The following is a 16,634-nucleotide window of genomic DNA, read 5'->3' on the forward strand; positions in this document are numbered from 1 at the left end:
GTACATTACAAATCAAGAGTCACAAATATAAATTACAAAATGGAAAGATGTTGGTTGTATAGCTCTGGGTTTTTGTTTTTTTCTTTCTCTCTCTCTCTTTTTCCTTCCTTCTACTCTGGAGGGCTATAAGAGTCCAAGCCTTCTGGGGGAATTTTGTTTCTTACTTCTAGTGGGAGGCTGGGTAAGAGGATGGAGGCTTAGATGGAGTAGGGTAGGGGGGTTTTGTGACTAGTTGAGGATGTATTATGTTTTCTGATGCTCTATATTGTTGTGTGATCTTTGTACCAATTAAAACTTTTCAATAAAAACTTTTCAATAAAAACTGTTTAGGGGGATCATGTGATGTGCACAGTCTGAGCAGGATGCCCCGGGGTGTAGCTCCGGGAGTCACTCCAGGAGCTGCTCTGCTAATTCCCCTGGCCTTCCTGCTCGGATTTGCTTCGAATGATCATTACTTCATTTCTAAAGGTCGAACTGCACTTCTAGCAATTTAATTTGATGGGTTATGCAGCATAAGGGAGCACATAGTCATCGCTCCACTACAGGCTAAAACATCTTACTGCCATTATTGATAACAAAATGTCGGGACTACAAACTACCATCCAAGAAGTTAAAGACAGTATGAGCGTATTTAACAACAGAGTTCTGCAGTTGGAGGACCGAATCAGCACAAGATGATGGCTGATTCCCTCACCACCAGAATGCAGGTTCTGAAGCACTTGGCTCAGCAGCTCATCAAATGTGTAGAGGACCAGGAGAATTATATAAGAACATAAGAATTGCCACTGCTGGGTCAGACCAGTGGTCCATCGTGCCCAGCAGTCCGCTCACGCGGCGGCCCTTAGGTCAAAGACCAGTGACCTAACTGAGACTAGCCTTACCTGTGTATGTTCTGGTTCAGTAGGAACTTGTCTAACTTTGTCTTGAATCCCTGGAGGATGTTTTCTCCTATAACAGCCTCCGGAAGAGCGTTCCAGTTTTCTACCACTTTCTGGGTGAAGAAGAACTTTCTTACGTTTGTACAGAATCTATCCCCTTTTAACTTTAGAGAGTGCCCTCTCGTTCTTTCTACTTTGGAGATGGTGAACAACTTGTCTTTATCTACTAAGTCTATTCCCTTCATTATCTTGAATGTTTCGATCATGTCCCCTCTCAGTCTCCTCTTTTCAAGAGAGAAGAGGCCCAGTTTCTCTAATCTCTCACTGTACGGCAACTCCTCCAGCCCCTTAACCATTTTAGTCGCTCTTCTCTGGAACCTTTCGAGTAGTACTGTGTCCTTCTTCATATATGGCAACCAGTGCTGGACGCAGTATTCCAGGTGAGGGCATACCATGACTCAGTACAGCGGCATGATAACCTTCTTCGATCTGTTCGTGGTCCCCTTCTTAATCATTCCTAGCATTGAGCGTGCTGGAACAACTTACGGGCGGTGGACATACCAGAAACATTAAAAGAGGGAAATCTGCGCTCATGGCTTAAAACTCGGTTTCCAACAGCACTCCAGATGAACAAGGAGCCTGCTACAATGCACATCGAATGAGCGCACAGAATTAGGCAGCTTAGAGTGTGGTATTCAGCCTATGCCTGCTATGTCTGTCCCCAGAGCAGTGCAGAAACCTGAAGCAAAGACACTAGAAATAGCTCATTTTAAACCCCAAACTAACCATTTTGGGGACTTTTCTTTTTTGGCCTCTAGAGGGAACAGGAGAGCAGATTTGCTTGCTCCACAGCCCCCACACAGCTCTTGCTTAGTTCCCAGCAGTCACATGCAGGCTGGAAGCAGAACCAGCCGGAAAGCCTTTTCACTTGAGAGTTTAGGGCGTGGCTGCAGGCTATTACATCAGAGCGCAGAACTTTTGGAGAGGCAGAAGGAAAAGGAGGAGCAACAAAAAAGGCAGGGAGGCTTGGGGTTGAGAGCTCTGGATGGAAGTGAACAGTCTGAATGTATAGAGCTGACAGAGGCTGGACCGGAGCCACCAAACTTAATGCCCCAGGATCTTCAGACCATGGAGCTAGAGCCATATCCTGAACTGCTGAATGGAGCCCTGCCAATGGAAGTTTGCTAGACTGAAGGCAAGTTAATTAAACTGCCTAAATGTTTACCCTGGATACTGTTGGCTAAGTTTACTAAAGGCCTTTTGCTGGGTAACCCTGAAGAAGGTGAGGTGCTTGGTGGCACCTGTAAGAACTTTAAAGAACTGCTTATGGATTTTTTTTTCTTTCCCTCTGGGTGGGGGGAAGGTCTGTTACCAGTCCCAGGAAGTGGGGATTGCTCTGTGTCTTCTGTGTTGGGTTTGAGGGCATATTATTTGCAAATTGTGACCACACAGAGCACACTCCCTGGCCAGCAAATCAGATGCTGGGGCCTAGAGACTGTTTTGAAATATTTGAAAGTTTTGAATCATTAATCTGCTGGAGAACCAGCAGCAGCTTTGAAAAGCCTGAATTATGAGTTTTTGAATTTGATTATTTGAGAATTTGAATTTGATTCCCAATACTGAAGGACCCAAGGAAAAGGGTTTCCAATAACTTTATTGGCTGGCACTAATCCAGGGACTGTTTGGAATTACAGTTGTTTTGCTTTGGACTATACTTTATATTTTTGAACATCCTGACAAGATTGATATTCTTTCTTCCAATGTGGAACTGTTGAACTCTAGGCAAGCTGGTTGGTTTGAATTGTTTTTTTGTGAATAAATCCAGACCTTGGTTGAGGCTATACGCTTACCTGGTATTGTGGTGGTCTCTTTTGGTGGCCTATTTCTTTCCTTGTGCAGCCCGTAGTGGCTCACAAGAGTTTTCTTTTGTTACTGGTGCCCTAGGATCCATTGCCCTGAGGCTGCCGGTGACGAGAGACAACAACTCTAGACCCCAACCTGTGATCATGAGATTTCTTAATTATGCTGACAAAGAAAAAATTATCTGCAGATATCGGGAATGTAAGCAGCTGAGTTATGAGAATCACTCGGTCCTGCTATTTCAAGATTTCTCGGCAGTTGCGGCACACCAGAAAGCAATGGCCCCTTACTGCTCGGCCCTCTACAAACGCCTGAGTGCAGCTAACTTATCATGGGAAGAATCTTTCTTTTGACAAACCTCAGGACTTGGAGACCTTTCTACAAAAACTACCCTCGGAGGAAACAGGGAGATAGTGACTGGCTCGGATCCTAGAGTTTGACCATGTATGATCTTTTAGTAACCTTTGGGGTGAGGAGTTGCCTGATTTGAACTGTTGCCGTCAGCTTTGACGATAGCTGCACTTAGCTTGCCAGTTCTAACCTAATACTGGGCTGTGTGTGGACCAGTTGACTGGTACTTCTCACAATCAGTTTCATTTGTCATCTTATGTTATCTTTTCTTTTATTATACCAGCGCGTAGGAGGCAGTCTCAGCTGTTCTTTGATGGATGGGAGAATATTAGGCATAACCCTAGGCTTATACTTGTTGTAAATATTCTAAGTCTAGAGTGTTTCTTTTTTTTCTACATTGTGTGTGAATGGGCAGGGGGGCTCCCGGGGGGGACACTTCTTTGTGATTGGTTCAGTATGTTTAATATAGGAGATGGGAGGTGGTGGTGGTTGAGAGGGGAGATTTGAAAATTTGATGGGATAGTTTTTTTTTCCTTGGTTGGTTTGGGAGTGTGTGGTGGTGGGTGTGGGGGGAGGAAGAATGTTGCTTGTATGGATTGCTGGACTTGGAGGTGAAGAGGGAAGTTGGCCTCCTATATGAGGGAAGGGAGGTCTAGCTGGGGGATCCTCATCCTTAGACCACTTAGGATATTCTTGTTAGACAAGGTATTATCTTTCCTAGACCATGGTTAAACTCAGGGTAATATCTTTAAATGCAGATGGTATTCATTCCCCAGTGAAGTGCACCAAAATGCTGTTGATGCTACGCAAGCTGCAGGCTGATACTATATATTTACAGGAAACTCATCTTTCTATGACGAACATGCCTAGCTGAAAAAAGGGTGGGTGGATGATGTGTGGTCCACTTCCTTTAATGGGAGGCAGAGAGTAGTAGCTATCCTAGTGCATAAAAAACTACCTTTGCATGTCCACAAGGTCATTACAGACAAAAATGGTAGATATTGTGACAGGGAAGCCCCTGTCACAAGTAAAAAGACTGTGGGTCCAGTCAGAAATACTGCCCTTAAGGCTGTAAGCTCTAAAATAAAGCCTATTTCTCCTGGTAAAAGCAGCAGGGTAGCACAACCAAATAACATGGTGGAAAAGCAGGGGTGGAGTCAGCCCAGGATTCTGGAAGGGAGGGCACTGAAACCACAAGCCAGTCCCTATTACTCCTTTCCCCAGGTTAGAGGAATCCAGGTAGAAGGGGGTGGAGCTGGTCACCGAGCCCTGCAACCAAGCAAACCTCAAATAGGCAGATGGCAGAGTAATCAGGAAGGAGGAGGAGGCTCACCTGTTCCGGATTGTAGGAGCCCAGCAGCAAACCAAGATAGCTGCTATCTCCCTTCTTCCACCAGCCAGCCAAGAAAGCTTTCAGGACACCAGCCCACCAGGGTAGAGAGATTACCTCCAGGGAAGTACCATAACTTTCCTAGCACGTTTTGGGGTGAGGAGCTAGAGGGTGTTCCTGAAGGGGAAAATGATTTGAGAGGGCTGGCAGGTATTCAGAGAGGGGGATGGGAAGAACCCGCAGAAGTGCAGGACTTCATAGAGAGCCCTAATCCCCTGGAGCCAGCCTGGGAAATGCTCAGTGAGGAAGGCTCTGGAGAATACATGTTTGAGGAAGACATGGACATGGAGTCTTGAGCTAGAAAAGGCATGGCAGCAGTGCCTAATTAAGTAATGCCAAAAGGATTCCTTGAACCTCAGTTCTCTTAAGTGCCCTTTGAATTAAAATTCTGGATGTTAGAGGCATGTTTGGGTGGGCGATTAAGACCTTTAGCATAAGGGAGGTTTGCCCGCACAACCTGGGTTCAGGTTGTGAACGTCCTTCAAAGGGAGGGACTAGGAGAGAAAGAGGAAAATAATAAAAGCCAAAAAAGTTTTTTTTTTCTGAAAGTATAGTGGAAAGCTTGCTGACACCTGTTGTGCTCAGCTGTAAAGTAACAAGCCAACTCTGGCTAGGAGAAGCCCTTAACCCTAAGAGGGGACAACTCAGAAGCAGTGAAGAAACTGCAGAAGCAAATTTTTCTGTTTTTTTTTTATGATGATGTCAATGCACTGAGGAAGATTGACAGTCACAGGCAGAGGCACATTCGGTGTGCCCGGGACTTATGTAAAAGACTGTGAACTCAAGGACTGTGACAAATGTGCATGCAGTGATGTTTTGGGGCTGGCATGTTAATAAACCCAAAGAAGTTTTGCTAGAAGTCCAGTCTCCGGGGTTTTCCTTTGACCAACCATATAAAAGGCGCTCCTAAAATCTTACCTGTGATCCGAGCCGGGGTTTCCCACCTACTTGGGGTCTGGCCCGGCCACAGGAAGTTGGTGGCAGTGGTGGGATCTAGCGCCGCCCACAGGTTGGTGAAGGAAGTGCACCAGTGGAAAAAAAAAAAAAGGAAATTCTGGTGAATTTTTTTTTGTGATTTTGGACTTGGAAAAAAAAAAAAAAACCCCCAGAGAACTATTTGCAATTTGAAGGGAAGATATTGCCACCAGATACTGTGTACAGAGTTGGGCAATACTCCGGGATTTGAATCCTAAAGTGTGGGACAATTTGGGGGTTGTTTTTTTTTTTGGAAGACCTGAGTGCTGGAAACAGTGACATTAATGATTTTTGCTCTTTCGACTTAAACCTTTTGTGGATTACAAATATTAAGCCAGAAGGAAGTGCAACGCCAGGAGGGCGTGGTTCTAGGCGAGGACCAAGAAGTAGCAGCAAGGTGCCTAGGAGAGCAGTCTGCGGTGGAGCGGAGAGGAATCCAGACGTGTGAGCTGTGTTCCAGAGATCCTGGTCGGAGGAGTGGCTGGGGAGGCCCTAAGATCCCAAATGCTGAGACACATCAGTCCCCGAGGTAAAAGTACTTAGGGAGGGCTGGTGTGGATTGCAGGGTAAGGGGACCAGAGAACTCTGGAAAGGGCGGAGGGAAATCCCTGAAGCTAAGAGCCGCACTTGGGTTTCCTTTTCTTTTTGGTTTACTTTCAGGATGGAGGCGTCCAAGTTCCTGACCGGATTAGAGGCGGAGATGAACAGACTCCAGCAACGGTTTCAGGACATGCTACAGTCTCAGGCCGATCTGTGGAAGGCAGACCATCAAGCACAGCAAACCCGACATATCGAGTTGTTGCAACAGATGGGGGCACAGATCCAGGCCATCACTAACCTGGCCCAGAGACCTACAGGGCCAGTGGCCGACAGCGCTGGAGCGGTTGGCGGTCCGGTAGGAACTCCTTTTGGGGAACCGATTAGACTGAACAAATTAGCTGCAGATGATGACATTTATCGGGGCTATGGCCCAAACCATTATGAGAGACAGTTCCAAGCAGCATATAGGGCCCAGAAGGAGCGTCCTAGAGCCTTGATACAAGGTCTAAAAAGATGCTTCTGGAGAGCCGGGGGCATGTATCAGGGTCCAGCCAGGGGTCCACGTGCTGGTAAATGTTTTGCCTGCGGGAAGCCAGGTCATTGGAGGCAGCAATGTCCGGCCAAGAGGAACCTGACGAACAGGGCTGGGTTCCCAATACTGGGTCTTAAGGAGGAGTGCATGGTCCAACTAAAATTGGAGGGGGTGCCAGTAGTGGCCCTGTTAGACTCAGGGGCCAACCAATCTATCCTATCTCAGAGGGTGTGGGCACGGATCCTCAAAGCCAAGGGGCAGGAGATAGATAGACCTCAAGGGAAATCACACATACAATGCATGCATGGAACTTCCTTACCTTATGAGATAAAGAAAGTCGGGGTGGAACATCAAGGGAGAAAGCATGCCTTGAATATGGCACTTATGCCAAGGCCCCCATATGAAGTGATCTTGGGGCGGGAGTGGCCCTATTTCTGGGACTGCTTTCGCGCTCAGGGAGGTAGGGCTCCGGTAGGGTCCGAAGGGGAGTTAGCCAAAATTTTTCCCCTGGAAGATAGTATTCTGGAGAAGCCTTCCCAGAAGAGGCCCAAGAGTAGGTCCGAGAGGAGAGCTGATAAGAAGGCCTGTTGCCAAAGCAAGGGGGGAGAAGGTCAACTGCCTTGGAAACCCTGGGTACCCTATGAGGTAGCGCAACGGTTCCCTACCTTAGGCCGGGAGCAAAGGGGGGATTCCACATTGAGTTATGCTATAGAGCAGTGGGAGGAAATAGGAAGAGGATCCCGCCAATTCCAGGTGATGGGAGGTCTGCTGTACCAGGTGGGGTGGAATCCCAGGGCTAGGCGTAAACAAAGGCGCTTAGTAGTGCCGGCTGTCTTTAGGAGACAGATATTTTGGGCCATTCATAGAGACCTGGGGAAAGCTCACCTACCCCAAGACCCTACGGTTAAACGGCTGCAGGCCCAATTTTATTGGCCGGGCCTAGAGCAAGAGGTGAGAAAGTGGTGCAAGGAATGCTCTGAATGTAATAAGGGTATTGAGCTTCCTACAGGAGGCGGTGCAGAGGCTTCCCCAGGGTCTAGTTGCAAGGAAGTCCAGATAGCGGTAGCCCAGCAAGCCGCTAGGAAGCCAGTGTTAAAGTTCATGAGGCTATCCTCTAAAGCCAGGATGCCAGCTCGGGCTACTCCGGGCTCAGTGGGAATAGATTTAAGCAGTATCCAGGAGCTTAAAGTACCCAAGGGGGGTAGAGGATTAGTGAACACGGGCCTGGTAGTAGGATTACCTGGGGGGTGTTATGGGCGCATTGCGCCAAGGTCGGGATTGGCGCTCCAGCATGGGATCCACATTGGGGCTGGAGTGATCGACCCGGATTTCCGAGGTCCCTTAAAGATTCTAGTCATGAATCTAGGGGAAAAAGAATACCAGATAAAAGAGGGAGATTGGATTGCCCAACTTATATGTGAGCGTGCCGTGATTCCTGAGCTGAAGGAAGAGGAAATAAGAACGGACACAACTCGAGGGGAGCAAGGATGGGGCTCCTCAGATTCGAAAGTGGGGACAGGGAAAGAACCTATACCCAAAAAGATCCTGTCACGTCTAGGGGAAGGACACTCAGAGGGGGGTGACCTGGAAAGGACTAATAGTGTTTTAAGTAGGGGGGTATGTGACAGGGAAGCCCCTGTCACAAGTAAAAAGACTGTGGGTCCAGTCAGAAATACTGCCCTTAAGGCTGTAAGCTCTAAAATAAAGCCTATTTCTCCTGGTAAAAGCAGCAGGGTAGCACAACCAAATAACATGGTGGAAAAGCAGGGGTGGAGTCAGCCCAGGATTCTGGAAGGGAGGGCACTGAAACCACAAGCCAGTCCCTATTACTCCTTTCCCCAGGTTAGAGGAATCCAGGTAGAAGGGGGTGGAGCTGGTCACCGAGCCCTGCAACCAAGCAAACCTCAAATAGGCAGATGGCAGAGTAATCAGGAAGGAGGAGGAGGCTCACCTGTTCCGGATTGTAGGAGCCCAGCAGCAAACCAAGATAGCTGCTATCTCCCTTCTTCCACCAGCCAGCCAAGAAAGCTTTCAGGACACCAGCCCACCAGGGTAGAGAGATTACCTCCAGGGAAGTACCATAACTTTCCTAGCACGTTTTGGGGTGAGGAGCTAGAGGGTGTTCCTGAAGGGGAAAATGATTTGAGAGGGCTGGCAGGTATTCAGAGAGGGGGATGGGAAGAACCCGCAGAAGTGCAGGACTTCATAGAGAGCCCTAATCCCCTGGAGCCAGCCTGGGAAATGCTCAGTGAGGAAGGCTCTGGAGAATACATGTTTGAGGAAGACATGGACATGGAGTCTTGAGCTAGAAAAGGCATGGCAGCAGTGCCTAATTAAGTAATGCCAAAAGGATTCCTTGAACCTCAGTTCTCTTAAGTGCCCTTTGAATTAAAATTCTGGATGTTAGAGGCATGTTTGGGTGGGCGATTAAGACCTTTAGCATAAGGGAGGTTTGCCCGCACAACCTGGGTTCAGGTTGTGAACGTCCTTCAAAGGGAGGGACTAGGAGAGAAAGAGGAAAATAATAAAAGCCAAAAAAGTTTTTTTTTTCTGAAAGTATAGTGGAAAGCTTGCTGACACCTGTTGTGCTCAGCTGTAAAGTAACAAGCCAACTCTGGCTAGGAGAAGCCCTTAACCCTAAGAGGGGACAACTCAGAAGCAGTGAAGAAACTGCAGAAGCAAATTTTTCTGTTTTTTTTTTATGATGATGTCAATGCACTGAGGAAGATTGACAGTCACAGGCAGAGGCACATTCGGTGTGCCCGGGACTTATGTAAAAGACTGTGAACTCAAGGACTGTGACAAATGTGCATGCAGTGATGTTTTGGGGCTGGCATGTTAATAAACCCAAAGAAGTTTTGCTAGAAGTCCAGTCTCCGGGGTTTTCCTTTGACCAACCATATAAAAGGCGCTCCTAAAATCTTACCTGTGATCCGAGCCGGGGTTTCCCACCTACTTGGGGTCTGGCCCGGCCACAATATGTAGCAGTAGCAGGGGAGCTATGAGCTATGCCAGTGGTACTCTGTAGTGTATACACTCCTAATGTTTATCAACATAGCTTTTAGACTGATTTAGTGGCTACTCTGGCTGCATATCCATCCTATAAACTTCTCTTAGGGGGGATTTTAACTTTGTTGCCAACCCAGCATTGGAGCGCAAACCACCCAGATCGGTGGATGCCCATCATGAGTCTAAGGGGGTGAATTTTCTTATGCACCAAGTGGGGTTGGTGGATGCTTGAAGGATCTTGAATCCTGATGAGCAAGACTACACATTCTTTTCTCATCCACATAATGTGTATGCAAGGCTTGATTACTTACTCCCCTCAGTCTCTCTTGTCTAATGTATCAGATCATGCTCCGCTATCCCTTACCCTACACCAGGGGTGTCCAACCTTTTGGCTTCCCTGGGCTGCATTGGCCCAAAAAAATGTTTCTGGGGCTGCACAAACGCTGCAGCAAGACAGAGGAGGGAGCCGGAAAGATGGTAAACACCCGGGGGCAGTAGAGGAAAACACTGCATCGTCCTCTACCAGGGCCGCACAAAATACTTCACGGGGCCGCAGGTTGGACATCCCTGCCCTACACCTACTAAATAAAGATCAAAATGTATGTGGAAATTAGCACCACATTTATACAGGGATAAGGATTTCCATATTTTTTAGAGCTAAATTCCAGGAATATTTACAGAATAACTCTATGGCCGATGTGTCTCCAACTATATACTTGGAAAGGTGGTTCGTAGGGGCCAGCTATATTAGTGACAGGAAAAGAAACAAAGATGGGATAGTATGCCTGAAGCAATCGGATGGTAACTTTGCGGAATCAGATTCTGAGAAGGCAGAACTACTAAACAAATACTTCTGTTCAGTGTTCACCCGCGAAGCGCCGGGAGCTGGTCCACAGTTGCAGACGGGAGATAACCAGAAAGACCCGTTTCAAGATTTCAAATTTACGCCCAGTAGCGTCTATGACGAACTATCAAGACTCAAAGTAAACAAAGCCATGGGACCGGATAACCTACACCCCAAAATGCTCAGGGAGTTAAGGGAAGTCCTGGCAGAACCATTATCTGTTCTTTTCAATCTTTCCCTAAGCACAGGAAGGGTCCCCTTGGACTGGAAAACCGCCAACGTAATCCCACTCCACAAAAAGGGCTGCAGGACAGAGACAGCAAACTACAGACCAGTGAGTCTCACGTCTATAGTGTGTAAACTCATGGAAACACTGATCAAACAGAATCTTGACACAATCCTAGACGAAGAAAAACTGCGTGATCCACACCAACACGGGTTCACCCAGGGTAGATCCTGCCAATCTAATCTGATTAGCTTTTTTGACTGGGTTACTAGACAACTGGACGCCGGAGAGTCACTGGACGTGGTATATTTGGACTTCAGTAAAGCATTTGATAGCGTCCTTCATCGAAGATTACTGAACAAGCAGAAATCGATAGGATTAGGAGACACTCTAACTACATGGGTTGGGGATTGGCTGAGCGGTAGACTTCAGAAGGTGGTGGTGAACGGTACCCCATCCGAAGCATCGGACGTGATCAGTGGAGTGCTGCAGGGCTCGGTCCTGGGCCCGATTCTATTTAACTTATTCATAAGAGATATGACGCAAGGACTTAGAGGAAGGGTATCACTGTTCGCCGACGCCACCAAACTTTGCAACATAGTAGGCAAAAGCTTATTACCTGATAATATGACACACGACCTACTGTTGCTGGAACAATGGTCAACTACTTGGCAGCTAGGCTTCAATGCTAAAAAATGCAAGATAATGCACTTGGGTAAGAGAAACCCGCGTAGAACTTATGTACTAAATGGTGAGACCTTGGTTAGGACCACGGCGGAACGCGACCTAGGGGTGATCATTAGTGAGGACGTGAAGGTTGCCAATCAAGTGGAGAAGGTTTCCTCTAGGGCAAGACAAATGATGGGGTGTATCCGCAGAGGTTTCGTCAGCAGGAGACCTGAAGTTATGATGCCGTTGTACAGAGCCATGGTGAGGCCTCACTTGGAGTACTGTGTTCAGTTTTGGAGACCACACTACCGAAAGGACGTGCTGAGGTTCGAGTCGGTTCAGCGAACGGCCACCAGGATGGTCTTGGGGCTCAAGGATCTCATGTATGAAGAAAGATTAAAAAAATTGCGGCTGTACTCACTTGAGGAAAGAAGAGAACGGGGAGATATGATTGAAACATATAAGTACATCACGGGACGCATCGAGTCAGAAGATGATATCTTCTGGCTCATGGGACCCTCGACCACCAGAGGGCATCTGCTGAAAATCAGGGGAGGGAGGTTTCATGGCGACTCCAGGAAGTACTTCTTCACCGAAAGAGTAGTGGATCATTGGAACAGACTCCCACTCCAGGTGATAAAGGCCAGCAGCGTGACGGATTTTAAGAGAAAATGGGATACTCACGTGGGATCTTTAAGGGAGTAAATTCAGGGGAGGGGATACTTGGAATGGGCAGACTTGGTGGGCTATAGCCCTTTTCTGCTGCTTTTTTCTATGTTTCTATGTTTCTAATATATCTTACATAGCTGGAAAGTGAAAAGCCAGAGAATGTACCCTTCTGCATCTTTCTCAGGAGCTGCAAACGATGTATAAACTTCATGTTCACAGGTTAAATGAAGCCAGTAAGCATAAAATATTACAGATTTGTAAAGAGATCAGATTCTGACTGCTAGAGCAGAGCAAGATATATATTTTTAACGCTATAAACTATGTAGATGGGAAAACAAGGAAATTAGCCAATTTAGTATACCCGCCCCATAAGCAACAACTCAAAGAGAGCATTCAGGATGCTCAGGGAACCCGCCATACTGATTTAGAGAAAATTTAGAAACAATTTGTACAATTCTACACCTCTTTATATAGCTGAGGACAGGTTGAGGTGGAAAAAAAGGAAACCTTTTTCTGAGGATTACGCCTTCCAACGCTTATTCTGGAGCAACTGGAGATTTTAAATAAGGTCCATAGGGACAGAGAGATCAGACTTGCTATTAGTCACCTGTCCCTTTCTAAGTCCCCGGGTCCTAATGGAATGGGGCCGGAATTTTATAAAATATCCTGAGTGATATGGTCTTAAAAGTCCTTACAACACATGTTTGAAGACGCTTCAGAAGGGGGAAACCCGGGAAGGTCAAACACTGCTCACATTATTCTTCTTCCCAAGCCAGGTAAAGACTCTGAGCTCCCAGGATCTTATAGACCCATCTCCCTTTCAAATCAAGATGTCAAATTAATGGCGGCAATACTGGCTAAGTGCTTGTACACCATGTAAAGAATCTGGGGCAAGTGCTTGGAATTTGTTGTCAAAGGATGTGGTGAAAGCAGTTAGCATAGTTGGGTTTAAAAAAGGGTTTAGATAAGCTCTTGGAAAGAAATTTCATAAACCATTAAAAGCTAGATAAACTTGGGAAAGCTACTTCTTATCTCTGGGCATGAGCAAGAAGGAATGGATCTGTTCTTTGGCATTCTGCCAGGTACTTGTGACCTATAGAATAGTCAGTCTGATTGATGTTTGGACTGACCTAGTATGATATATCTTATGTTCTTCATAACATATTTTCTGCTGTTTTCTTACCATTTAGTACTGTATTTCGTACTATACAAAGACAGGTTGGAAGGGATCATATAACATTAAGAGACTTTTACTAAGCTGCAGTCAAATTTGAAGTTACAGTAGCTTAATAGAGGATTTTACTGTGAAATATCTGTTAGTTTAATGTAACAACTGATAGTAGCGTTCCCAGCTTTTGCCATTACAGGTGCCACAATAAATTTGCAGTTACAGTATTAAGCAATGCTTTGCTTGGAGTTAACATAGAAGCACTTAGCACCAGTAAATGGTACCATGCTAATTGAAAAGTGCCAATTAATTCACATTATTTACAGTGCACTAATCGCAAAATGCCTTCCTACCCATTCTCTGCCCATGATATACCACCTAACACCAAAAGCACTTTTACACATGGTGACCGAAAACATACCGGTACTTGGAAACATACAGGAGAAACTGCCTTCACAACAGTGAACAGCAAATGCAACAACAAAGGTGACCAATTGGTGTTCAGTCTCTTTTATTGTAATGGACTAGACAGCAGAAGACGGCGTTCATCACAGTTGCAGTTCATTAGAACATTAGAAAGGTTCATGGAAATTGTTCATTAGAAAGGTTCATGGAAATTGTTCGTATTGATTTATTCTAAAACTCCTGAGGCAGGCCCTTGTGGGCTGAAATACAATTGTGTCGAGTCCATTACAATAAAAGAGACTGAACACCAATTGGTCACCTTTGTTGTTGCATTTGCTGACCAAAAACATACGTCAAACATTGTTGTGCACATCTTCATGTGATAAACTATACATTAATCCCTAAATTCTATGGGGTCAAAAGATCGAAGCTGGACTTTGTGCACAGATCAGAGAGCTGCGTGCAGCTTAATTGCTTGACTGGGCCAATTATTGATTAATTATTACAATTGTTAGTGTAAACAAACACTTAATTGACACCAATTGGAGGTTATGCGCAGTCATCTTCACGTGATTCTCCACCAACTGTGCCTAACTGGTCATAGAAACATAGAACATGAAACATAGAAAATGACGGCAGAAAAGGGCCACGGCCCATCTAGTCTGCCCACACTAATGGCCTACCCCCTAACTACCTCCATGAAGAGATCCCACATGCCAATCCCATCTTTTCTTAAAATCTGGCACGCTGCTGGCCTCAATTACCTGTTGTGGAAGATTATTCCAGCGATCAACTACCCTTTCGGTGAAGAAATATTTTCTGGTGTCGCCATAAAATTTCCCACCCCTGATTTTCAACGGATGCCCTCTTGTTGCCGTGGGTCCTTTAAGGAAAAAGAGATCCTCTTCCAACTTGATACGGCCTGTGACATATTTGAACGTCTCGATCATATCTCCCCTCTCTCTGCGTTCCTCGAGTGAGTACAGCTGCAACTTACCCAGTCGTTCCTCATACGGGAGATCCTTGAGACCTGAGACCATCCTGGTGGCCATTCGCTGAACCGACTCAACTCTCCGCACATCTTTTTGATAATTCGGCCTCGAGAATTGTACACAGTATTCCAGATGGGATCTCGCCATGGATCTGTACAACGGCTGACGAAACTTCTACGGATACAGCCCATGATTTATCTAGTCCTGGATGAAGCTTTCTCCACTTGATTGGCAGTCTTCATGTCTTCGCTAATGATCACCCCCAAGTCACATTCTGCTACAGTCCTTGCTAGGATCTCACCATTTAGGGTGTAAGTTCTGCATGGATTTTTGCAGCCAAGGTGCATGACTTTGCATTTTTTGGCATTGAAACTTAGTTGCCAAGTCTTTGACCAGTGCTCCAGCAGGAGTAGGTCCTGCTTCATACTGTCAGGCATTGAGCTTTTGTCGGGCACTATGCTTTCATCTGTTATGTGGTTATCTACTATGTTGCATAGTTTGGCGTCATCGGCGAATAATGTAATTTTACCTCGAAGCCCCTCAGCCAAGTCTCTTACGAAGATGTTAAATAGGATCGGGCCCAAGACCGAGCCCTGCGGCACTCTGCTGATCACCTCCGTCGTATCGGAGAGGGTATCGTTTAACACTACCCTCTGAAGTCTACCTCTAAGCCAGTCCCTAACCCATGCGGTTAATGTTTCACCCAGTCCCATCGAACCCATCTTGCTCAATAACCTGCGGTGTGGGATGCTATCAAACGCTTTGCTGAAGTCCAAGTACACGATGTCCAGGGACTCCCCTATATCCAGCTTTCTTGTTACCCAGTCAAAGAAGCTGATCAGATTTGATTGGCAGGACCTTCCCTTCGTAAAACCATGCTGATGAGGATCTCTTAGAGTCTCCTCGTTCAGGATTGTATCCAATTGGCGTTTGATTAGTGTTTCCATAAGTTTACTCACTATCGATGTGAGACTCACCGGTCTATAATTCTCAGCCTCCATCCTGCATCCCTTTTTGTGGAGTGGAATGACGTTAGCCATTTTCCAATCCAACCGGACTCTTCCTGTACTTAGGGAAAGATTGAAGAGCGCGGATAACGGTTCCGCCAGGATGTCACTCAACTCCCTGAGCACCCTGGGGTGTAGTTTGTCCAGTCCCATAGCTTTGTTCACCTTGAGTCTTGATAACTCCTCATAGACACTGCTGGGCATAAACTCGAAATTTTGAAACGGGTCTTTCGAGTTTTCCCTCGTCGGCAGCTGAGGGCCGGATCCCGGCACCTCGCAAGTGAAGACCGAGCAGAAGTATTCATTTAAAAGTTTGGCTTTGTCGGAGTCTGATTCTACATAGTTCCCGTCGGGTTTCTTAAGGCGTACTATCCCATCTGTGTTTCTTTTTCTGTCACTAATATACCGGAAGAAGGATTTATTGCCCTTCTAGATGTTCTTCGCAAGGTTCTCCTGCATTTGGAGTTTGGCCTCCCTGACTGCCGTTTTGACCGCTTTTGACTTTGCCAGATAATCTTCCTTGGATTCTCGCTTCCCTGATTGTTTGTAGAAGATGAACGCTCTTTTCTTCTTTTTTATGAGGTCTTGCGCAGATCTCAAAAAGATATGTGGCCATGAAAAGGGCATGGGTAAATCAGGGGCATTTCTAAGCTAGGCACGGTTTTTCAGAATTAGGTTTATCCACACCTAACTTCGGACGGAGGGTTAACTGCTTTTATGAGATATAAGTCCGGCACCCAAAGTTAATTGTGGCTTGTGAGCAACACTCTTATTCTAAAAAGGTTGTGCAGATAATTTCTGGTGCTATTTACTGTGATTTTGTAGAAGGACCTCTAAATGTTGTGTAGAAGAGTCCTTTTGATAGGGCAGCATGGCTTAATGCATGTTGGATAAAGGGTCACAATTCAACAATATTCCACTGGCCTAGTATTTATTGTTTTCTTGGATTTCATGCTGCTTTTCTGTAGGTATGCTGAAGGCTGGATAATCCAAAAACATAAAAATATCTAACTATTAGGTAGGTCACAAAGCAATCCAGATAAATAATTCAAATCCAATAACATCATCAAATAAATTTGGAAACTCAGATAACATGAAGATTTGCATGGGAGAGAGTAG

At 46.0% G+C, this 16,634-nt stretch overlaps 2 protein-coding genes across 4 annotated transcripts in view; both read left to right on the top strand.

Moving 5' to 3' along the window:
* SCAI (suppressor of cancer cell invasion) overlaps nt 1–16,634 on the top strand; it is a 247,948-nt gene that overhangs the window by 62,817 nt on the left and 168,497 nt on the right. The window lies entirely within an intron of this gene.
* On the top strand, nt 5,362–9,018 carry LOC117368454. Its single transcript, XM_033962131.1, has 2 exons — nt 5,362–5,983; nt 6,115–9,018. The coding sequence occupies exon 2, from the start codon at nt 6,116–6,118 to the stop codon at nt 8,828–8,830; it is 2,715 nt and encodes a 904-aa protein (XP_033818022.1). The 5' UTR covers nt 5,362–5,983; nt 6,115; the 3' UTR covers nt 8,831–9,018.

Source organism: Geotrypetes seraphini, chromosome 10 (assembly GCF_902459505.1).
Source record: "Geotrypetes seraphini chromosome 10, aGeoSer1.1, whole genome shotgun sequence".
NCBI classification, from domain to species: Eukaryota; Metazoa; Chordata; class Amphibia; order Gymnophiona; family Dermophiidae; genus Geotrypetes; species Geotrypetes seraphini.

What these genes read in the sequence shown, in the direction of transcription:
- LOC117368454 (XM_033962131.1), top strand. Translation starts at nt 6,116, where the DNA reads ATGGAGGCGTCCAAGTTCCTGACCGGATTAGAGGCGGAGATGAACAGA.